The sequence below is a fragment of the Oryza brachyantha genome, chromosome 11 (assembly GCF_000231095.2).
Source record: "Oryza brachyantha chromosome 11, ObraRS2, whole genome shotgun sequence".
Lineage (NCBI taxonomy): Eukaryota > Viridiplantae > Streptophyta > Magnoliopsida > Poales > Poaceae > Oryza > Oryza brachyantha.
In genome coordinates, this window is record NC_023173.2 from 13,982,406 (window position 1) to 14,003,269 (window position 20,864).

At 39.1% G+C, this 20,864-nt stretch overlaps 2 protein-coding genes across 2 annotated transcripts; both read left to right on the forward strand.

Annotated features, from left to right (window-relative positions):
* The first annotated feature begins 630 nt into the window (after positions 1 to 630).
* LOC102702418 (ubiquitin C-terminal hydrolase 12-like) lies at positions 631 to 16,707 on the forward strand. The gene is made up of 32 exons (XM_015842508.2): positions 631 to 935; positions 1,139 to 1,229; positions 1,362 to 1,512; positions 1,612 to 1,769; positions 2,364 to 2,629; positions 2,711 to 2,929; positions 2,998 to 3,106; positions 3,197 to 3,312; positions 3,532 to 3,630; positions 5,934 to 6,043; positions 6,910 to 6,984; positions 7,843 to 7,921; positions 8,008 to 8,154; positions 8,395 to 8,475; positions 8,568 to 8,687; positions 8,834 to 8,956; positions 9,029 to 9,106; positions 9,228 to 9,316; positions 9,408 to 9,516; positions 9,729 to 9,797; positions 9,884 to 9,985; positions 12,373 to 12,428; positions 12,519 to 12,696; positions 12,794 to 12,895; positions 12,973 to 13,044; positions 14,008 to 14,073; positions 14,211 to 14,276; positions 14,443 to 14,526; positions 14,636 to 14,752; positions 15,249 to 15,323; positions 15,417 to 15,503; positions 16,049 to 16,707. The coding sequence occupies exons 1-32, from the start codon at positions 906 to 908 to the stop codon at positions 16,088 to 16,090; spliced, it is 3,366 nt and encodes a 1,121-aa protein (XP_015697994.1). The 5' UTR covers positions 631 to 905; the 3' UTR covers positions 16,091 to 16,707.
* A 743-nt stretch (positions 16,708 to 17,450) lies between these two features.
* LOC102700573 (GATA transcription factor 19-like) lies at positions 17,451 to 20,397 on the forward strand. The gene is made up of 6 exons (XM_006663479.1): positions 17,451 to 17,864; positions 19,006 to 19,080; positions 19,197 to 19,324; positions 19,676 to 19,765; positions 19,876 to 19,981; positions 20,302 to 20,397. The coding sequence occupies exons 1-6, from the start codon at positions 17,451 to 17,453 to the stop codon at positions 20,395 to 20,397; spliced, it is 909 nt and encodes a 302-aa protein (XP_006663542.1).
* Positions 20,398 to 20,864: the final 467 nt, after the last annotated feature.

A 20,864-nucleotide genomic window follows, 5' to 3' on the forward strand; every position in this document is an offset into this window, starting at 1 on the left:
TAGCCCTTTCGAGCTAAACACACTCTCAATTGACTTATTTAATGTAGTTGGGAGTATGTTGAGCTTTGTGATGTACTCTCTCTATTTTATATTATATGTACCTAGATTTATCTATTGATCAATATATATTATTTACATATATTTTAGATTCATTAATATTCATATAAATATAAGCAATGCTATAAAGTCACATTGTGAAACTGATGTAGTATTATATATGTTTAGTAAAAACGTTCACATTATTTGTTTTGAAAAAAAACAATCATATATGCTCACAAAGACAAAAAGACCCGTGTGCTCTGAAAAGCGATCCAAGTTGAGTCTTATCTAAACCGAGATAAATGATCTTATCTAAACATAAATGCATCTCATCAAAATTCAAACATAAATATTGGACGACAAGTCGAGAAGACAACAACTCAAACAACTAGAATGATCCTATCCAAACATAAAATCCTAGCAAATTTCAAACAAAAATACTACGTATTATACGACAAGTCAAAGAAGAGATGATGAACCAATCAACAAGTTTGATCATATCAAACATAAAATCTTAACAAAACTTAAACAAAACTACTGAACGAAGGCAACCAAAGGAACGAGATTTCTGCCTCACTGCTCTCTCCTGCGGTGCGGGCACCCGAAAATCCCCAACCCCACTCCACCACTCCTCGCATCCCGACGACGCCCCCCCGTACCTTTCCGCCACTCCTCCCCGCCTCCTCCTCCGCCTCCGACTCGCCGCTTCCACCCGCCCGCTGCTCGCTGCCTCCACTCCACCGCCGCCGCCCCCCCACCCCTCTCCGCCGACCTATCCTCCTCCTCCTCCACCGCGCCGCGGGGGCAGTACACCGCTGCCTCTCGCCTGCTCTGGCACCGGCGCCGCCAGACCCGCAGGCGCCTCCATGACTATGATGACTCCTCCCCCGCTCGAGGTAAGCGCTCGCCCGGGAGCTTCCTTCCTCCCCCTCTTCCGGCCCGATCCTTCCGCTGCTGCGGCTGCACTGCTCCGTGGTGGCCCGCCCGGTGGGCGTCCGATCGGGTGGCGCGGTGCCGCTTCGTTGCTAGGGTTTATGGCTCCGTTAATGCTGGATCTGACCGGCCCGCTTCGGGTTGTTTCGTTTACGCTCGCTCGCAGCCGGAGGAAGACGAGATGCTCGTGCCTCACCAGGAGCTCGCCGCTGCTGATGCGGATGCTGATGCTGCTGCTGCTGCGCAGCCCATGGAAGGTGCGCTGTTGTTTGCTCCCTATGAGGGTTCGCTGCTTTGCTTCCATGTGATTCGTAGTGTGGTTATGTAATGTGCGGTGTTGCAATGCCTGTGTGGGTTGTTACTGATATGTGGGATGCTTGTGCTATCAGTGGTGGCACAAACAGAAGCAGCTAGCACCGCTGAGAGCCAGCCAGCCGAGGATCCGCAGACATCACGGTTCACGTGGACGATCGAGAACTTCACCCGAATCAATGCTAAGAAGCATTACTCGGATGTGTTCGTGGTTGGCGCCTACAAATGGTGAGCTCCTGGACTCACTTATTCTAAAAGCGGCAATTAATATAGTTAAATTTCATTTTGAGCCATTGGAGTATAATAATGTTGCTGGCTTTCATGCAGGCGCGTGCTCATTTTCCCTAAGGGAAACAACGTGGACCATTTCTCCATGTACCTAGATGTCGCTGACTCAGCTAACCTCCCATATGGTTGGAGCCGATATGCTCAGTTTAGCTTGGCCGTTGTCAACCAGATCCAACAAAAGTATACGATACGCAAAGGTGCAGTCCTCAATCATGGTGTTTACAACCCCTTATGTGGATACATTTGATATGCAAAATAATATGTGATAAGCTTGAAAGTGTGAGGATGCTACACATTGTTATGTTGCACTAAATGTCAAACTGATCTCATGGCATAGTATGCAAAATGTTGCTCAGAAGCAAAAAGTTGTTCCTTTTGAGTCCTTCCTTAAGTAAACTGATGCCATATATATTCGAAAATAGTTTTGTTGCCCTGCCTGCCAACCTTTATGATGTCATGTTCTCGAGCACCTTGTTTGCCTTGTTGACCTTTGCTTCATTTTGGCTTTGCTGTTTTAAGGACGTATTACTGCACACTCATACTTTTGCTTCATTCCTTATGTTGCAATCATTATATGTTATCTGGGTTGTGAGTCCTGTACTTGCAAGTACCATACCTCATTATTGTCTTTGATATTTTTGAGTTCTCTTAGCTAATTAAGGAGCCATATTGCTACTTGAATATTTAATCAAGGTGCAGTGATTATATCTGCTTCACATTGGTCTGTGGATCTCAGTAATTTATATGGGATAAATCTATTTCTGATGGACTGGTGATTCTCTGTCTTGCAGATACTCAGCATCAATTTAATGCACGTGAGAGTGATTGGGGTTTCACATCTTTTATGCCATTGAGTGAGCTCTATGATCCAGGTAGAGGATACCTTGTCGATGATACCATTGTTGTGGAGGCTGAGGTTGCTGTCCGCAAAATGGTTGACTATTGGACATATGACTCAAAAAAAGAAACAGGCTATGTTGGCCTGAAGAACCAAGGAGCTACCTGTTACATGAACTCTCTTTTACAGACACTATACCATATACCATACTTCCGGAAGGTGTGAAATCAAGCATCATGATTCATAGCATTCTAGACTATTGCTTTTGGAACTAATTGATTAATTTCATTATTTACCCAGGCCGTATATCATATGCCAACCACCGAAAATGATATGCCATCTGGAAGTATTCCCTTGGCACTGCAGAGCCTTTTCTACAAGCTCCAGTATAGTGACAATAGTGTAGCCACAAAAGAGTTGACCAAATCTTTTGGATGGGACACATATGATTCCTTCATGCAACATGATGTACAAGAGCTCAACAGAGTTCTGTGTGAGAAACTTGAAGATAAGATGAAGGTGACAAATCTGGTATAGAGGTGCATATATGGTGCATGTTAGCTTTATTAACTTTGCTTTCTCCCTAGGGAACTGTCGTAGAGGGGACGATTGAACAATTATTTGAAGGTCACCACATCAATTATATCGAGTGTATAAATGTTGACTATAAATCTAACAGGAAGGAGTCCTTTTATGGTAGGTTTTGTTTTGGTACTGTATTGTGGGTTCACATTAGATGTGTTGCGTTATTTATTGTGAAGTTAATGCTGTCTTGTGGCCATGCAGACCTTCAACTTGATGTTAAAGGTTGTCGAGATGTGTATGCATCGTTTGATAAATATGTTGAAGTTGAGCGCCTAGAGGGTGATAATAAGTATCAGGCAGAGAATCATGGTTTACAGGTACCCACATATCCTTCTCAGTTCTCACTTTCAAGCTTTGAAACTGAAGTTAGAATTGGTTCTTTCATAAAGATTTGATACAACTTGTGGACCTTTATGTATCCATTTAGATAAAGGAATCTGCATACCATATACTTTCTAACAGCTTATATATGAAGTACATTTTTTATTGGTTCTGGTTCTGAATCTTGACAATGCTTTTCAATATTGATATCTCAGGATGCAAAAAAGGGTGTTCTCTTCCTCGATTTTCCCCCAGTTTTGCAACTTCAACTGAAGCGTTTTGAGTATGATTATATGAGGGATACAATGGTTAAGGTTGGGACTGTTATATCCTTGCTATTTATATATCCCACCCATTTCCTTGTATTATTTATGTTGTCATGTGCGTGACCTGCTGTGCACAATGACACCCTTACATGGTTAGGCTTGATGTCACATTTGGAGCGTGTAGAATGCCACTTCTAAAAAAATGGAACACTAGGGAATATGATAAAATATGATAATGAATAATGGTTGCCACAAACTTTTACATCTCTGTGTTAAATTATTTATGGTCAATGGAGTATTGTATGGTGCTATACTATATTATACATGTATGTGGTTGAACCTAATTGAGCTTAACTTGACTTTGGCATTTGTTGATCTCGAACAGATTGCCAGGCCTAAGTTATATGACAAGTTGACAACCCAACATGCACATACTCTGCAGATCTGATGAATCGTTCCCTTCCTTGATTCATGACATGAGTACACCACTGGAAATAGTTTTTTACCTTGCAAATTATTTTGAATCTAAATTCAAATGCCTTGCATCTCCTGTTATAGATCTTGACAGTTGCACATATCGTCTACTAAAAACTGGCCTGTTTTATTTGCCATTTATTATCCATGTTGATCAGGCCATCTCCTATGAGTATTGCTTGTGCACACTGCATAGCGAACCATAATTCATGGTTGTACTCTCACTCTGAGCAGTGTTACCAGGACACACATGTCCGGTTTTTTTTTTCGCGCGTTGACATGCCTCCAACACGCTGCGATACGTATTTGACGCTTGTTGCTGTGTCCCATGTCTTGCACGTTCCCTTCGACTGCGCCTGGGCGCCGCCGGTCCGCAGCCACAAACTCAGCGGCTAGTCTGCAGTCCTCGTGGCCTCGTGGATGTCAGCAGGGCGATGCTGGTCTGCATCCACGAACCCAGCGCTCGATCTGCAGCCTCCATGGCCTCATTGAGGCCAAAACTGAGCTGGGCTAAGGACTGTTGGAGGCAGCATGAGGATTGAGATTCCGGTCACTGGTGTTGATGAAGATAACACCCAATCTGCAAGAATAGGCTATGGATTTGATGGTGCCATGGTGGAGGATAAGAGTAGATGAGTAGTAGAGGAGAGAAGGAGAGAGGAACTACATGGCTCATGGCTATCGAACAAGAAGGTTGGGAATAAAAGTGGCTGCCTAGCTGGTGTTGGTTGTGGAGAAAGTTGAGGGAAAGTGCGCCCAGGCTTTTGGATAGTTTACTTCTATTCTTAGCTCTCGGATTGTAAAGTACTACTACTATACTTATCTGAATCATGAGAAACTCCTATAGCTTTTAACTTGCATGCTGTTTTTACAATCTATTTACACTAAAGTGTTTTATTTTGGAAGAGGAGCAAAATGAGTCCAATATTGAATATGTTTGAACACTAAAATTATTTAGTCTTATTTAGGGTGGGACATTATACAAATTAATTTTATTTAATCTAATAAATTATACATATATACGATGAGTTCCTGAATCCTATTTCTAGAGTTTGCTGAGTCGGACTCCGACACCAATGTCCAAGTCCCGGTAAGACTGACTCGGAGACTTCTGACATTCATTCCTAAAATGGCAGCCATCTACACCAGCATCATATATCAATTCTCAATAAGGGATGAGAAAATATACTGGGGTTTGGATGGTAAAATATTTGTTTGGCAAGTATGTAGGCGTTTTTGATTTAGGCTTTTCAGCAGCTACTGCCCCCGTTCCAAAATATAAGTATTTCGAGGTTGTTTAGCAAGGATTAATGTTAAGAAAAAAAAGACTATGGTGCCCCTTAATAAATGTGGAAAGTATAGGGGTGGGAGGGTAGGTGGGTATAAAATGGGAAGAACTTTGAATGAGAAGTGATTGATAGGACAAGTAGTACCGCGAATATTGCTACAAATGCTTATATTTGTGACAAGATTCAAATCCTAGAAATGCTTACATTTTGGAACATAGAGAGTACTTTACAGCTGCTGTAATCTTTCTTCCAACACGACTAGTATTCATAATAACAAGGTGGAACATCTTAGGTGATTATCCCATCTTTTATTTTATTTTCTGGAACTTCTGTCTTGTGTGCTTTTACTTGGTTAGGAAGTCAACACTGACTTAACATTCCTTATATCTCCTTGCCAATAGTGATTTGAAAAAGCAGTTAGCACAATGTTAATTCAAGAAACATAAAGTAGATTGAACATTTAGATTACTCAAGAATTGAGAAGTATGTAGCTGACTAGCCTATTTATCTGCTGTTCAACTTCTTTAAATATTTACTTTCCAGTTCTGACCTTGGGATTTCTGCTATTATGCCTTAATGCTTGTGCAGATTAATGACCGCTATGAATTCCCTTTGCAACTTGATTTGGATATAGAGGATGGAAAATATCTTGCTCCAGATGCAGATAGAAGTATAAGAAACCTTTATGCTCTTCACAGGTAACATTGTTTTTATGATAGTTTGCAAAACCAAAGTACCAGTGGCATTTTTAGTAATGATGACCTTTTCTTTTATCTACATAAAACCCTGAGAATTTCGCATCACATGCTGTTCTCTTAGTGGGCATTTGGATTTTATATTGGTCAATAAAGCTTTGGGAAACATTTTAGTTTCAAAGCTACATATTCAAGCTATTATCTGGGCTAATATGGCAGAAAGCTTTGGTGAGAGAGTGTTTGGTGAAAACTAGTTTCCAATCATTCTAATATTTCTTTCTTACATTATTATTAAGTGGTGGGAGTGGCTTCACATAAAACTCATAATTTGAGATGATTAAATTCCAGTGATATTAGTGTACACCATTTCCTAAGATAAATTTCTGGATATGCCACTTCCATGACTTACTGGCATGAAGTGCGTTTTGGAACCATCATTTGGCTCATAGTCTCAAAACACGTCAATTATCCTCCTGTTCTTTCTTCTTTTAGTATTATGGTTGGACTGGCTTTTCATAAAGAGTTCATAAAACTGATAACTTCAATTATGGTAAAATCCTTTCAGGAGTTAAGATTGTTAGAATATGCTACTCCATGTTTTAGTGACATATGCCTGAAATTCATCTAAGAGAAGTAGCATATTCTGAGATTTCGCTATTTTAAATTTTATTTCATCCTAATTGAACAGGGTTTTATGCATCTTAGAAAAATCAGTTTTGATAGGATCTGGGATAAAAAGTACAATTTATTATTTGTGTAATGGTTTCTTATGTACCATCTTTCGTGTAATTGTGATGCTCCAATAGGTACAGTAGTTCCTTGCTACATTTGTTTCTTGCTAACTCTGTTTTTCTGCTGTTTTTATCCAGTGTTCTTGTTCATAGTGGAGGAGTACATGGTGGTCACTACTATGCCTTCATACGGCCAACACTATCAGATCAATGGTTGTTGTTTCATTGACTTCTTTAGTCTCTAGTACTACAATACATTATTCAACTAGTTGCCACTTACCAGATAATATCATTTACCCTGTTCCCTATGCATGGCCACTTGATGATAGCTGAATATGTGTGTTTTCTAATGTTCATGCCTGGTATTCTTTATTCAACAACTGAAATTATCTTGTTAGGATCTGTAATTTTATTGGACGGTACCATTTCCCAGGCAAATTTCTAAAACAAATACCAGATTATTGTTTCCACATATAAGAATAACGTATCTCAACCAGCGTTAGCCAGTTTTACTGGCACGTCTTTACACAGTAGCACATTTCCTCGAGTTCTCTAAACTGGAGTAGAAGTCCCTTATTTCAAGTTCAACGTGTCAGTTTTTCATAACATAGTTGGTATAGGGTTCCATGTTAGCTCCAATAAGCAGTTGATTAGCATGGACTTCAATAACTTCTTTTAAGCTGATGGTCATCAGTCATCACTTATCCAGATAGGTATGTTGTGTGAGATTACAGCAAGAAAACTATGTACCTTGTGCTCTTTTATTGTTAGTGGATGCTAGTCTAGGGAGTAACCACGCTGCAACAATATTGGTTACTTGCATATAGATCAATTGAATACTATATCTTAGGCAGAAAATTAGCTGCCAATAAATCTTCTTACTCATGGGGTTAAGTTGTACTTCTAAAAAAGTTCTGCTTAAGTACTTCGAAACAAGTGTAATATCCTTGCATTATAATTAATACTATAGTCCTTGCCTTTTGATGGAGCAACTATGCTGTTGATTTATACGTCCTCGCAAACAGTTTCCAGTTCATGATACAGTTTTGAGAATGTTATCCCGTCTACCAGGTATAAATTTGATGATGAGCGTGTAACAAAAGAAGATACAAAGAAGGCCCTTGAAGAGCAATATGGGGGTGAGGAAGAGGTATGTTCTTTTTAGTAATTGATATTGAATGATATATGTTAATTTTTTCTTCTTGCCATAATTTTAATCTCTTTTGGGCTGAACAGCTGCCTCAAATAAATCTTGGTTTCAACAACGCTCCATTTAAATTCACAAAGTATTCAAATGCCTACATGCTTGTCTATATCCGTGAGAGTGATAAGGACAAAATAATGTGTAATGTTGATGAGAAGGACATTGCTGAACATTTAAGGGTATGTGCAGTTTCGCATTCTCACTCCTTGGGCTGATGTGCTTGATACCATTGTAAAATCATGGTTGGAAAATACCATTATATGTGTCATTGATATATGGGCCTAGACGCCACATGTCATTCTCACATATGGTGGTATTTTGCAATTTGCATATCTGTACAGTGATATTTCCTGATTTTCTCCTTTTTATACCATGGACTCTGTTCTATAACAGTTTGGATAATAAACTGTGGATTTCAGATAAGGTTGAAGAAAGAACAAGAAGAGAAAGAACACAAAAAGAAAGAAAAGGCTGAAGCTCATCTTTATACCATCATAAAGGTCAGCGTCTGACTACTATTCTGTTCATCTCAATCTGGAATCTCTATCTGAGTGTTTTTTTCATAGATCTCTCTTTGGAAAAATATATGTAGGTGGCTCGAGATGAGAATTTGAAGGAGCAAATTGGTAAGGATATATATTTTGACCTTGTGGACCATGAAAAAGTTCGTAGCTTCCGAATTCAGAAGCAGTTACCCTTTAGCACTTTCAAGGTAAGGGTGTCCATACAAGTTTTTGGTATCAAGGTTTCTTTATAATGACCTTACAAGTTGGAATGCTAAATTAATGCTATACTAGTTGACATGCTTCTGTAAAATCAACTGGCAATTTAATTACTGTTGAATAAACTGTTCAATAGGAGGAAGTTGCAAAGGAGTATGGCATACCTGTACAGTTTCAGCGCTTCTGGTTGTGGGCTAAGAGGCAAAACCATACATACAGGCCAAATCGTCCATTGAGCCCTCATGACGAAACACAATCTGTAAGCTTGCCATTTTCAATTGTTGGAAGAATAAACCCAAAATCACTGACTTTTTTCATCTTGTTGTCTTAGGTGGGACAACTGAGGGAGGTATCGAATAAGGCACACAATGCTGAGTTGAAGTTGTTTTTGGAAGTAGAACTTGGGCTGGTAATGATGTGCTAGATCTGCTATTATTGTGTTGCTGTATTTTTTTTTCTTATTGAGGTGTCTGTTTTGGCTTCCAGATGCAGGATACTTAACTGTCTTTGGTACTCATTTTATCATTTAGGATTTGCGGCCTCTCCCTCCTCCTGAGAAGAGCAAGGAAGATATTCTTCTGTTCTTCAAACTCTATAACCCTGAAAAGGAAGAACTTTGGTACATTTATTTGATTAACGTCCTCACCTTTCTTTCTTATTCCTCTATAAATGGCTGACACATAACACATCACATTCGTTCAATGATGCAGTTTTGTGGGGAGACTCTTTGTCAAGGCCTTGGGAAAACCCTCAGAAATCCTGACCAAACTAAATGAAATGGCTGGGTTTACACCAAATGAAGAAATTGAGCTCTATGAGGCAAGAACTAAATTCATGATATGATATGTTGATGGGATAATCTAGTATTTGTCACTCATTGAGATGCCCTCTAGGAGTAGGGCCACACGCTGTCTGGCATTCAGTGGCAAATCCTGAAGTGTCAATTTTAGGAGTGTGATAATTGCAAAGTTTTATATCAACTACCTTACTAAGTTTATTGTACTTATGTCATGTTCCATTTGTACATGCAGGAAATTAAATTTGAGCCAAATGTGATGTGTGAACATATTGATAAGAAAATCACTTTCCGCGCTAGTCAGGTTTATCAACATGTTTCTTTGGTTTGAGGAATGCAAAATTTGAATTAAACACTTAACTGATTTGCAAAATATTCCAAATATCATAGCTTGAAGATGGGGACATCATCTGTTTCCAAAAATCACATAGGGATACTCAAGTACGTTATCCAGATGTTCCTTCATATCTGGAGTATGTTCACAATAGGCAGGTAAAGTGCTTCTCCAACTTGATTCAACTGTTTGTACTGCAGATATAAGGCACTTATTTCTTTGTTACTTATATTTTCTGTTTGTGAACTATGATGGGACACTATCTATTTATGATGCTATTCTGCTATGTTGGTTGCCCCGATTAATATTTGTGTACTTATGGTTTTTTGTTCTCTTCACCCAGATTAAGTCTATAGTCGACTGCTTTTTTTAGGACTTCACCACCTTCATAGCTTTTTTGGCCTCGGGGATTGGTAGGAGAGAATTGGACTTTACAAAATGGGGATTATAAAAATATGTTCTTGGTTGATGGGTGTAGGAAGCCATGATGTGTGGTTTGATGGTCCCACTTCTACCATTTTAAACTGTTGGAAAGGTTTGTTTGAATTGGTCGGGTTTAGGCTTAATCCCTTTGGATGAGCTGGGAATCAAATTAAAATACCCACTATTGGAAGGGATTGGGTTTAATCTCTTCCTATCCAAACGATGCTGTAGGGGGGGTAATGATCAGGAGAGAATTGCTGTTTGGAGAGAGATGGACGGATCTCAGACTACTTCCTTAGACTTGTTTGGATAAGTTGGGATATCTACAATTTCTTCAGAAGGGAAGGAGGGAAATTAAACTAAATTTCCATCAGTCCGAACCTATCTGAAGTGATTAGGTGGGTTTCTTTGTTTGCCAAACAAGCATGAGGATGTGAAAGGGGGAAGAAGAGGTGGTGAGGATGGCAGACGTGTCTTTGATGTGGAAACGTGGCAGTGCAAATATGCAACTAGAAAATAAAAAAAAGAAAAAAAATAGAAAGCAAAGAAGGATGGACCTATGCACCTGTAGCTATTGGAAGGAATTTCTATGACCCTACAGGCTACAACCGCCTCTCTGTCACTCCCCTCTTTCTCTCTTTCCGTGCCTCCCCTTGCATCCTCTGCTATTCATAGTTACGGTTCTGCGAGCAGCGACGATCTAGGAGATGTCTAGCTGGTGCTTGGAGGAGCAGAAGACGGCAATTGCAATGGTAAATCTGGTCCCCCCCCCCCCACCCCTGAATCTGCCTCTATTCTAGCCCTGAATCTGCCCCTCCTTTTGTCTGCCTTGATCTCCCTACCCCTCCTTGTGCACCTTCTAGAAGCCCTAGTCGGTGACTAGGTGGAACTGTAATGAGACTGCCCTATACCAGAACTTTTGTTGATGTGACCCCCATAATCTAGGTGCTGTCTATGGAGGAACTAGGTGAAACAATGCTGAATTTGGTGCAGTGTCCTGTGGCTACTGGAAGTCCAGATCTGCACTTCCTTCACTGGCAATCTGGGCCAGATCTGGTTGATCTCAGCTAGTGATGGCACTACATTGACCATGCCACTGTGCTAGCTTACTGTCTAACATCTCGTTGCCCTTGCATGCCAACCTGCTGTTGCCAATTTATTTGTGGAGGGAGGGAGGGAGGGAAGGGTATTGGGCTATGTGAAAGAGATAGAAGGTTGGGGTTGTCTCCCTAGAAAGTTGTGTTTAGGTAATAGAGGAGGGATCTGCCTGATCTTGGTTGAATGACACCAATTTTTTTTTTCTTTTCTGATTGTGAACTTTTAGCCCATAGCACTACCTTATTTGTTCGTGGTGTAGTCCTAGAGTTTATGTACTAGATCAACGTCCACCATGAACAATCTTAACTCATACCCTGGTTTGGGCTGATAGTTTTGACTTTCATTGTTCATATAAATAACTAATATTATGGTGGAAGTCTTTGGTGGCTGTGCTTTACGGTATGGTGCCATAATAATATTGATGAACTTATTTCCATTTTAATTGAAGCTTGTGCTATGGATATCTTGATATGCACGTCCTGTTAACTGAACTGGAAGTTTCCATCATAGAGTTGCATGAAAATGCACTAGCACTGTATGCAGTCACATTGTGATGATATTAAAAAAATTATAGTAGTTTATTATATTATTTAAAGTTAAAGTGCAAAATTCTTAACGTCATAACTTCAATAAAAGTATAAATGACTACATTAGATCAATTGACGATGTACAGACATGCACAATATTGTAAATTTACACATTCCAAACGACATACATGCCTGCATGTATCTAGCCACGCAAGTTCCTGTGGGTGAAGGCAATAGCTATGAGCACACAATCATCCCAGCTTCTGTTATAGCAGCTAACATATATTATTAATTTCATTGAACTGCTTATATGCTATGTGCCTTTGCATTATATTTCAAAAAGGAAATTTCTCTTGCTTTCATCACCACTTTTTCATCCTGTTATCATCTGTTAGTCTTGTTTACTTTTGGTATTGTCATGTCCGTGAAATTACATGGTTCTACCTTCTTAACGATAATGCCACTTGCTTTATCTATGTTTATTTTGCTTACTGCAGGTTGTGCACTTCCGTTTATTGGAGAAACCAAAGGATGATGACTTTTGTTTGGAATTGTAAGTGGATGCAAAGCCTACTGGATTCAAACTGTTTAATTGACTAATTATATAACATTTATATGCTACTTTTCCCCCCCATTCATTAAGGTCAAAGCTTCACACCTATGATGATGTTGTTGAGAGAGTTGCTGGCCAGCTTGGTGTGGATGATCCAGCGAAAATTCGCCTAACATCCCATAACTGCTATTCACAGCAGCCTAAACCACAACCTATCAGATATCGGGGGGTGGAGCATCTTTTGGACATGCTCATTCATTACAATCAGGTTAACTTTTCACCTCCTTTTTTTTTGGCTCAATTAGCATAGTTTGTGCATAGCTAAAATGCAAAGGGTTTTCTATTAAACATGCTATCTGGTACAGACATCAGATATACTGTATTACGAGGTGCTGGATATTCCACTGCCAGAACTGCAGGGCCTGAAAACCCTGAAAGTTGCATTCCACCATGCTACAAAGGATGAGGTTGTTAGCTGCAAACAACATGGTTTTGTTTATGTTTAGCTACCAAATGCACATATTCATGAAACATTTTTTTCCAGGTTGTGATTCACAGTATTAGGCTTCCAAAGAATAGCACCATTGAAGATGTGATTAATGATTTGAAAACTAAGGTTCTTTCTCCGCCCTCCTTTTTTTTCAAGCTATTTACAGTTTCACTCTCTTTGGCCTGAGATACACCAATGCATTGGACTCGGCTACATTCACATGAATTCTTTATATGGTACGCCTCTAACCTCCTTTAGAGGCAAGGGGGCATGAATAGATCCTAACATTGAAAGGTAGTTTGACATAAGAATACTTGGTTCTCCAGGTTACCAAAATTGTTTGCAAAATGAAAGTACTAAGTGATATAGCTTGCCTCATTTAATCCCTGTTCTGTTAAGGTGAACTATCCTGTATAAGTACAACTAGATGTTAAGCATTGATACTAATATACAACTCATGCTGAGCTGCATATTCAATTTCCATGTGCCTGCATGTCTATTTCAATTTTTTTCTGCTAGTATGGTCAGCTACAACCTCACATCCTGATGCACCACAAGCCATAATTTTCACATGCCAGTTGATCTTTAAGCATGTGATGAATTCTTAAACTCATGCTCCGTTGATGTGATTTGATGCATATGCTTAAATCAAATTTCTTTTGTTTGCTCACATTCATTTTCTGTTTTTAGGGGGGCAGATTCATGTATATTCTGTAATGCATATTTTGCGCCCTTCAAAATTAGTTGTTTCTTTTGTAGTTCATTTTTAGGTGAAAAATATAGCTGCATATTTAAATCCCAATTATTAGATCATATCTGATGGATGGTCTATATGTAAGTGGTGTACTGCAAAACCTCCTATTGATAAACTTCTTTGTACTAGTCTTGGTTGGTTACACAAACCTGGCCATACTTGACATGAGGACAGCTTATTGTACTTTCTTGCCTGCCATCTAACTTACATGGGATGGAATGTTTTCTTTATTCTCACTGGTATTTGCAAGTTGTGCTCTTTAAACTGTCTTGTATGTCTCTTCAGGTGTTTGTTTTTATGTAACGTTTCTAACTTTTTACATCACTAATCAACAGGTTGAACTATCCAGTCCCAGTGCTGAATTACGCTTGTTAGAGGTCTTTTACCACAAGATTTATAAGGTACTTGTACATTAGCTTTCAGCCTTCAAGAGATATAAAATACTATCCATCCTAATGAATGGCCTTTTGTTTTTATGAAAAAAACATCTGATTATCGTTTATTGGGATGACTGTCACTAATTTTCGTTTTTCCATAGATCTTTCCACTTCATGAGAAGATAGAGAATATTAATGATCAGTACTGGACGTTACGTGCCGAGGAGGTATGCAATAGTTTCTCTTTGCTGTATTTGCTTCTCTCCATTTCTTGAACTGTAAAGTTGCAATCTATTTCAATTCCTGCTTTTTTATCCTCATGTAACTTTTCCTGCTTGTTTTAAAATGCATCCCTTCATTTACCCTCGTACCTGCTTTTACTTACCAATATAGATTCCAGAGGAGGAGAAAAATCTTGGTCCGCAGGATCGGTTAATTCATGTTTACCACTTCATGAAAGACCCTCTTCAGAATCAGGTAGTGCACATTGATATCGTTTTCATTCCTGTCTAATTGAGTTGTATTGGGAGCTAGCTACTTTTGAAAGTGATATATATTCCATTAATACTGCTATGATGACCAACAGCAGATTCAGAACTTTGGAGATCCTTTTTATCTTGCAATTCGTGAAGGTGAAACTTTAGCAGAGGTAAAGGAGCGCATACAGAAAAAACTCCAAGTCCCCAATGAGGAATTCTGCAAGGTGATTCATCTGTTGGAAACTTGAAATTTCTTCTAAAAGTGTGGAGCCATAACTATACATTTTGGCTTCCTCTTTTTGCTTGTCCACCTTGGAATTATGTTGATTATATAAATCAGATGCAATATTTTGAATGTATACCAGTACTGTGGTTGTTTTTCTGTAGATGTAGGTAGCTGAGAGTTTACATATCATACCGCAGCCTAAACTTTTTTTAGTAATTCTAAAAGAACTGTGCCCATTTATAATAGACTTGTTTCTGGTGTGTTCGTTGCATCTCTTATAGGATGGTTAGCCAAGTGTTACATAAGCCAAATCTATGGGTGAAAGAAGAAAGGAAATACAAAATACATTTTTATTCATGTGAAGATATTGATTCTGTAACTTCCTGACAAGAATTTCCATTGCATGTTCTGTCTTTTACCTTGACTTTCATCGTGTTCAAGTATGTGCTGTAGCCACTAAACTAATAATATACTTGTTAATGCTATATTATCAGTGGAAATTTGCATTCATTTCCATGAATCGGCCAGATTACCTACAAGATTCAGATATTGTGTCTGCCCGTTTCCAGGTAACTTACTATTATTTTCCTGAAGGCTTCTCTTGTCTTGTAAAACATTTATTTTATTCTATTATATGCACATTTTTTTTATGATTTCTACAGAGGAGAGATGTCTATGGAGCTTGGGAGCAGTATCTTGGTTTGGAGCACACTGATACTGCACCAAAAAGGGCCTATACAGCCAATCAGGTATGATGCTCTCTGGTTGTAAACTTGTGAAGCGAGAGTAGTGAATTCTCATTACAATTTATTTTACCTTGATTCTGGCACTTGGCATGAGCATAGATATATACAGTCTATACTGCGTTTATCTTGCTACCTGCAATTCAGGTCTCCACTCTTCAGCTGCTACTGTATCATATTTTTTTTGCAATCCTCTTAAACTTTCTTCAAATGATCTTTCAAAATGTTTTGGTTTGTTTGATGTTTTACAGAATTCCATTTTAATTCCTTCTAGTTGAATCTGTAAATGAGCCCAATCATAAAGATTATTACGACCTGCTAAGTCCATTTAGTTTCCCTATATGGCACAACTTATAGGCGGCTTTGCTGCTAATGAAGATCTGATGAAAGATCATGTAGTTTTACTTTAGGTTTCTCTAAACATCTTCACAGTTCACATGCATTTTTCTGCACTGTACTGTAGCATTCCAATGCTCTTTTGTGTGCACATTGCTATGGATTGCAAGCACTTGTATCTTAACATTTTTTTCCTGATTTCAACTAACACACAGAACCGTCACACCTATGAGAAGCCAGTGAGAATTTATAATTGAAGTCTCTTCCGACTGTGCTAGCCCCCTGATGAAGGTGTCAAATCTGAAAGCAGCAACAGAGAAATCGAACGTGGAGAAGTTAAAACTGGAACAGGGAACAACGGCAGTAACGTTCTGGCCATTTGGTGCCGTGGACACTCCTTTCAACTGGTTGCTGTTGTATACAGCAAAGCACTTGATTTCATGGTTCATGGTGACAAATTTTTCATGATTTTTCCACCATGCCTTTGGGGGCAATGGTGCGTGCTATTGAATTTCCATAAGTTGGATGTAAATGCTCCCTTAGTGTAGATGTTGGCATGTTGCTTCATTTTTAGAGCAAAGTTCCGGTACATAAGATTTTGGTAGGGGGCCATATGTATACAGGGTATAGTTCTGACTCGATGTCGACTTGTGTGGATGTAACACCTGGGAAATACTTCATAACAAGCTTGCTGTTTGGTCCAATTTTCAGCGTCCTGTTGCAGAGAAGTGAACAACAATTATTGCCTCAGCTAGTGCTGTGCCGGGTTGCGTGATAGCTGATGTAGGCGTGGATATGATGTAATTCACCTGGGAATTGTGCTTGACATGCCTTTTTCCCTCATTGAAATAAACATAATTTGGTCTCAAGGTTTTGCCACGTTCCTCTTCCTTCGCACACGGGATTAGAGTCTTTCTTTATTGGCATACGGAATTAGTGTAAAGTTTGGTCTAAGATCTATCCTGGATAAAAGCATTACGCTCTCACACCGTTATTTTCATACGAAGTTATTTTTTCCTTAAAAATCTTCTCAAACTTGTTGACTGTAGAGTCGAACATTTCTTGTTTGATTTACTGTGAATAGAGAGCTCTACAAGAGCATTTTTTTTACATGCATATTCTCATCGATGTGCATTGAAGTAACGATGGTTTGGGCTAATTTTTGTAGGTGCACAGCTAACATGTATCTCAAAGTCTTCCAAAGTGTTTAGGTATAAATATACAATTAGTTCTAAGTACTTATAAACTTAATTTCAGGAATTTGGCACTAACGTATCTGTATCTGTACTGTACTCCTATAAAAAAACACTGTTGAATTTGCCACCTACTCCACCATCGACCTTCCTTATTTTTTAAAATAAAAAATAATTACTCTACTTTAATAAGATATTAATGATATTTTTTTAATAAAATTCCCCTGCATCACAGTAATATGCTATTAGTCCAAAAATATCTCATGTCACGTATAAATTGTTTTGAATCACGCATTTGATATATATATATATATATATATATATATATATTTGTCACAGCAATTTTAACCAACTCGAGAGTCTAGTTTACTTACGCCAGCAACCAACACTCCTTGGTTGCCTCTTCCACAGTTCCACGTCAACCATGGACAGGGCGTTGCCGTCGACCACCGACGGTGTCGCCGCTAATGGTAGCTCCGACGAGCGCCACAGGACGTCGCCGGCGATGGCCACCGCTGGTGTCTTTGAAGAGTACCCCTTCTTCAGCGATATCGTGATCCCTTTCGACCTGTTCCTGGGCGGACTCGGCGACGACGACTGCAACGTGGACGATCAGGCGGCGTCTGGGCAGCAGAAGAAGAAGAGTCGGTCGTTGCCGGAGCCGGAGACGATGGCAGAGCACAAAGGCGGACTCGAGGACCCCGGCGGCTGGAACGTGGACGACCAGGCGCGGCAGCAGAAACAGTTGTCTCCGGCGCAGCAGCACGGCGGCGAGGAGCGGCTGGTGATGTACTACCGCGGCCGGGAGTTCGTCTTCGACTCCGTGCAGCCGCAGAAGGTGATCCATCGTGTTCTCTGACGAATATATAGCTTCAGAGAAAGGAAATGTATTTTTTTTTCTCTTAGAGTTTGCTGCACAATGTTCTAGGCAAACATTGTTCTTCTGTTCCTTGGAAATAATTCCCCTTTTGTTCATTCTTTGGTCCTAGCTATATCTGATTATTTTCGGCTTTTGTTTTGTAAGAATTTGGTTAGAAGATTATGCTCTCGGATAACGTGGTAGCTTTTCTTGGTTGTTTAACTGTCTTGGTTCTTTCGTTTCAACCCTGATCAGACAGAGTATCCGACATGAAACGAGAGAGCTCTGATCATTTTGATGCTTAAAATCAGAAGCTCTGTTCTCACATTTCACTGAGAAAAGTAGTAGCACTCTCCTCCTTTTCCATTGTTCTTTGAGATTTTTACCTCCCTTTTGCACTTTAAGATTGCCATGAACAACGTTATTTTAATCTTGTGGCTTCCTTTTAGCTTCATTTGTTAATTGACAGTAGCTACGTTTAGTACTACCCTGTCGTTGCATTGTTATGTATGCAGGAACTGAGCACGGCCAATTCAAGGCTTTTGCCCAATTTAGTAGGGATCACACTAAATCTCATTTCATCTTATTTTCTCTGATCATAATGAGATAGAAGCAAAATTTCAATCTAAATAATACTTGCATCTTTATTGAAAATCTTTGGATCGTGTTGTTTTACTTTGCCCAGTAAAGAGTTCAGCACTTACATGCTATTGCAGTGCTGACAACTTCAGGGAAAAAAAACCAGGATTATCCAATATCTATTTTCCCACTTGCTATGGATCAAACATTTGTTTTTTTGTTTTTCTGTCAAACGCACGCGAAATGTATGCGGGGGTTGAGGAAAGGGCGTGTATGAGATTTTTGACTTGTATGCATGTTTTCAAATTATTATTGACTAGTTTTGATCGATGAAATTAAAATTTTCAAACATTTGATCAATAGACAGACCCCTATTTTCCTACTGTGTCATATTGTCATGAGTTCACATCTTCCTGATTCTCTGCATTCTTGTTTCTAGTACAGTACTCAACACTTCACAGTGCCTTTTGTTTCGCTTCTGCGTTTTACTTAAATTGACATCATATTTCAGAACTGACAATACTGTGTTGTTCTATTACAGATTGAAAACATCATCCTGCATCTGAATGGGGAGGGGATGATTCCACAAAGCATCAGGCCACATCCCACTAACCTGGTAATAAATCATCTGCATTCTTCACAACCATTTGAAAAGAACTGCACTGCAGATCACTCTTTTGAGCAGCTCTCAGTCCTAACTGATGAATAACAACTTACTGAACTTTTTATCAGGTAAGACCCATCGCTGTTCCTGAGAACTTCGACAGGTTTGCTGCACTGACGCGGTACAGGGAGAAAAAGAGGAACATCAAGTTCATAACGAAGGCAGATTACAGTGCCCGGCGGCAAGTCGCTCTGAGGTACGCATCAAATTCAAATTTGAAAGATTTTCATTTGCTGGGGAATGTATCGTGCATACATGATCTGTCCGTGCACACTAAATAACAAATTTGTGCCGGTACTTTCAATGGTGTTACACTCATTTATAAAGTCACATTCAAATTCTTTATCTATAGAGAGAAAAAAAAGGAAAAAAAATCTGATATAGTATTTTTACTTTAAAAATCATCAGTTTCTTTTATTTTTTATCGACTAAAATATAACGAATTTGAACATGAGATCTTTATATATAGGTAAAATACGTAACCCATTTGATCTGTATCACTGTATTTGTTACTTATATTCTGTTTCTTGTGAATTTGCTCGTTCAGAATGAAACGCAGCAAAGGGAAATTTGCACCTACAGTCGGGACTTCTGAAGTATCGCTGGGTTCCGGTGTACACAGAAAGGGGATAACTTTGTAAGCTTTTCTCATGCTCTATGAACACTTGTACTTCTGAATTTTCTGAAATCTGTATTACAATCTAGATACTGCTTGTTGACTTTATATGATTTTTTTTATTAATGCAGCTGCACCAACTGTGGAGAAAGCAGTGATGCCACACCTATGATGCGCCACGGTCCCAATGGAACTAAAACATTTTGCAATGCTTGTGGATTGATGTGGGCGAACTCGGTTAGTGTCCATGCCTTCCTCTTGGATATATACTTTTTCATGTTCCAGTTTTAAATATATGACGTCCTTGACTTTCGTTAAATATGCAATTATCATTTACTTTTGCTGTGATTTAAGTTATCATCAAGTACACTCTAAGCAAAACTTATATTTTTTATATTTGCATAACTTTTTAATAAGAAAAATGATCAATATATAACAAAAAGTTAACGATATTATTTATTAAAAATCGAATGGAGTATCTCAGAAATCTTTGAAATAATGTATTCTTGAATGCCTGTATTACACATGCATTAATGCATTCCTACCTTCATCTGCAGAGAAAAATAAGGAAGATCAGAAACCAAACTTCTAAGGAGCAAGCTGATCTAACAATACAACAAGCATTGGATATCGAATCTAAACAAAGTGATTAATATGCGGGATCGCTTCGATTCATAGATGACATTGTTCTTACTTCGGGTGCATATGTGAATTGAAGTTCAGATAGAACAGGATATATACTGAACAACTCTAATAACTAGGTATAGAAATGAGAGAGACCCATATAGATTGTTCGTGATTTTACCCCCGGTTAATGCTAAACCCTATGAATATTCTGGATTTTCTTAAAAAAAACTGGTTGTTCATGGCAACGTGGCACGTAGAAATAGTTACACAACGCACTTGCATATGTGTGTCATGTGTATTTCTCGTGACGTATGTGCATATGCGTCTTCGAGACAATTTGCAAAAGAATGGCGAGCATACATGGCGCGGCAGGCTCCGTCCGCGTGCTCTTTCCAGGAGCGGGACCCGCCGCCGGGAGGGCGTACACTACTGGCTACGAATACCACGAACCCCATATATATGGGAAACTATTCTAGGATTTGTGGGGGGATTT

Excerpts from the sequence above, each read along its gene's own strand:
- LOC102702418 (XM_015842508.2), top strand. The coding sequence starts at position 906 with ATGACTATGATGACTCCTCCCCCGCTCGAG. Across the intron at positions 936-1,138 it reads TGACTCCTCCCCCGCTCGAG|CCGGAGGAAGACGAGATGCT; the intron begins GTAAGCGCTCGC and ends GCTCGCTCGCAG. Across the intron at positions 14,074-14,210 it reads TTTACCACAAGATTTATAAG|ATCTTTCCACTTCATGAGAA; the intron begins GTACTTGTACAT and ends GTTTTTCCATAG.
- LOC102700573 (XM_006663479.1), top strand. The coding sequence starts at position 17,451 with ATGGACAGGGCGTTGCCGTCGACCACCGACGGTGTCGCCGCTAATGGT. Across the intron at positions 19,766-19,875 it reads CACAGAAAGGGGATAACTTT|CTGCACCAACTGTGGAGAAA; the intron begins GTAAGCTTTTCT and ends TTATTAATGCAG. Across the intron at positions 19,982-20,301 it reads GATTGATGTGGGCGAACTCG|AGAAAAATAAGGAAGATCAG; the intron begins GTTAGTGTCCAT and ends CTTCATCTGCAG.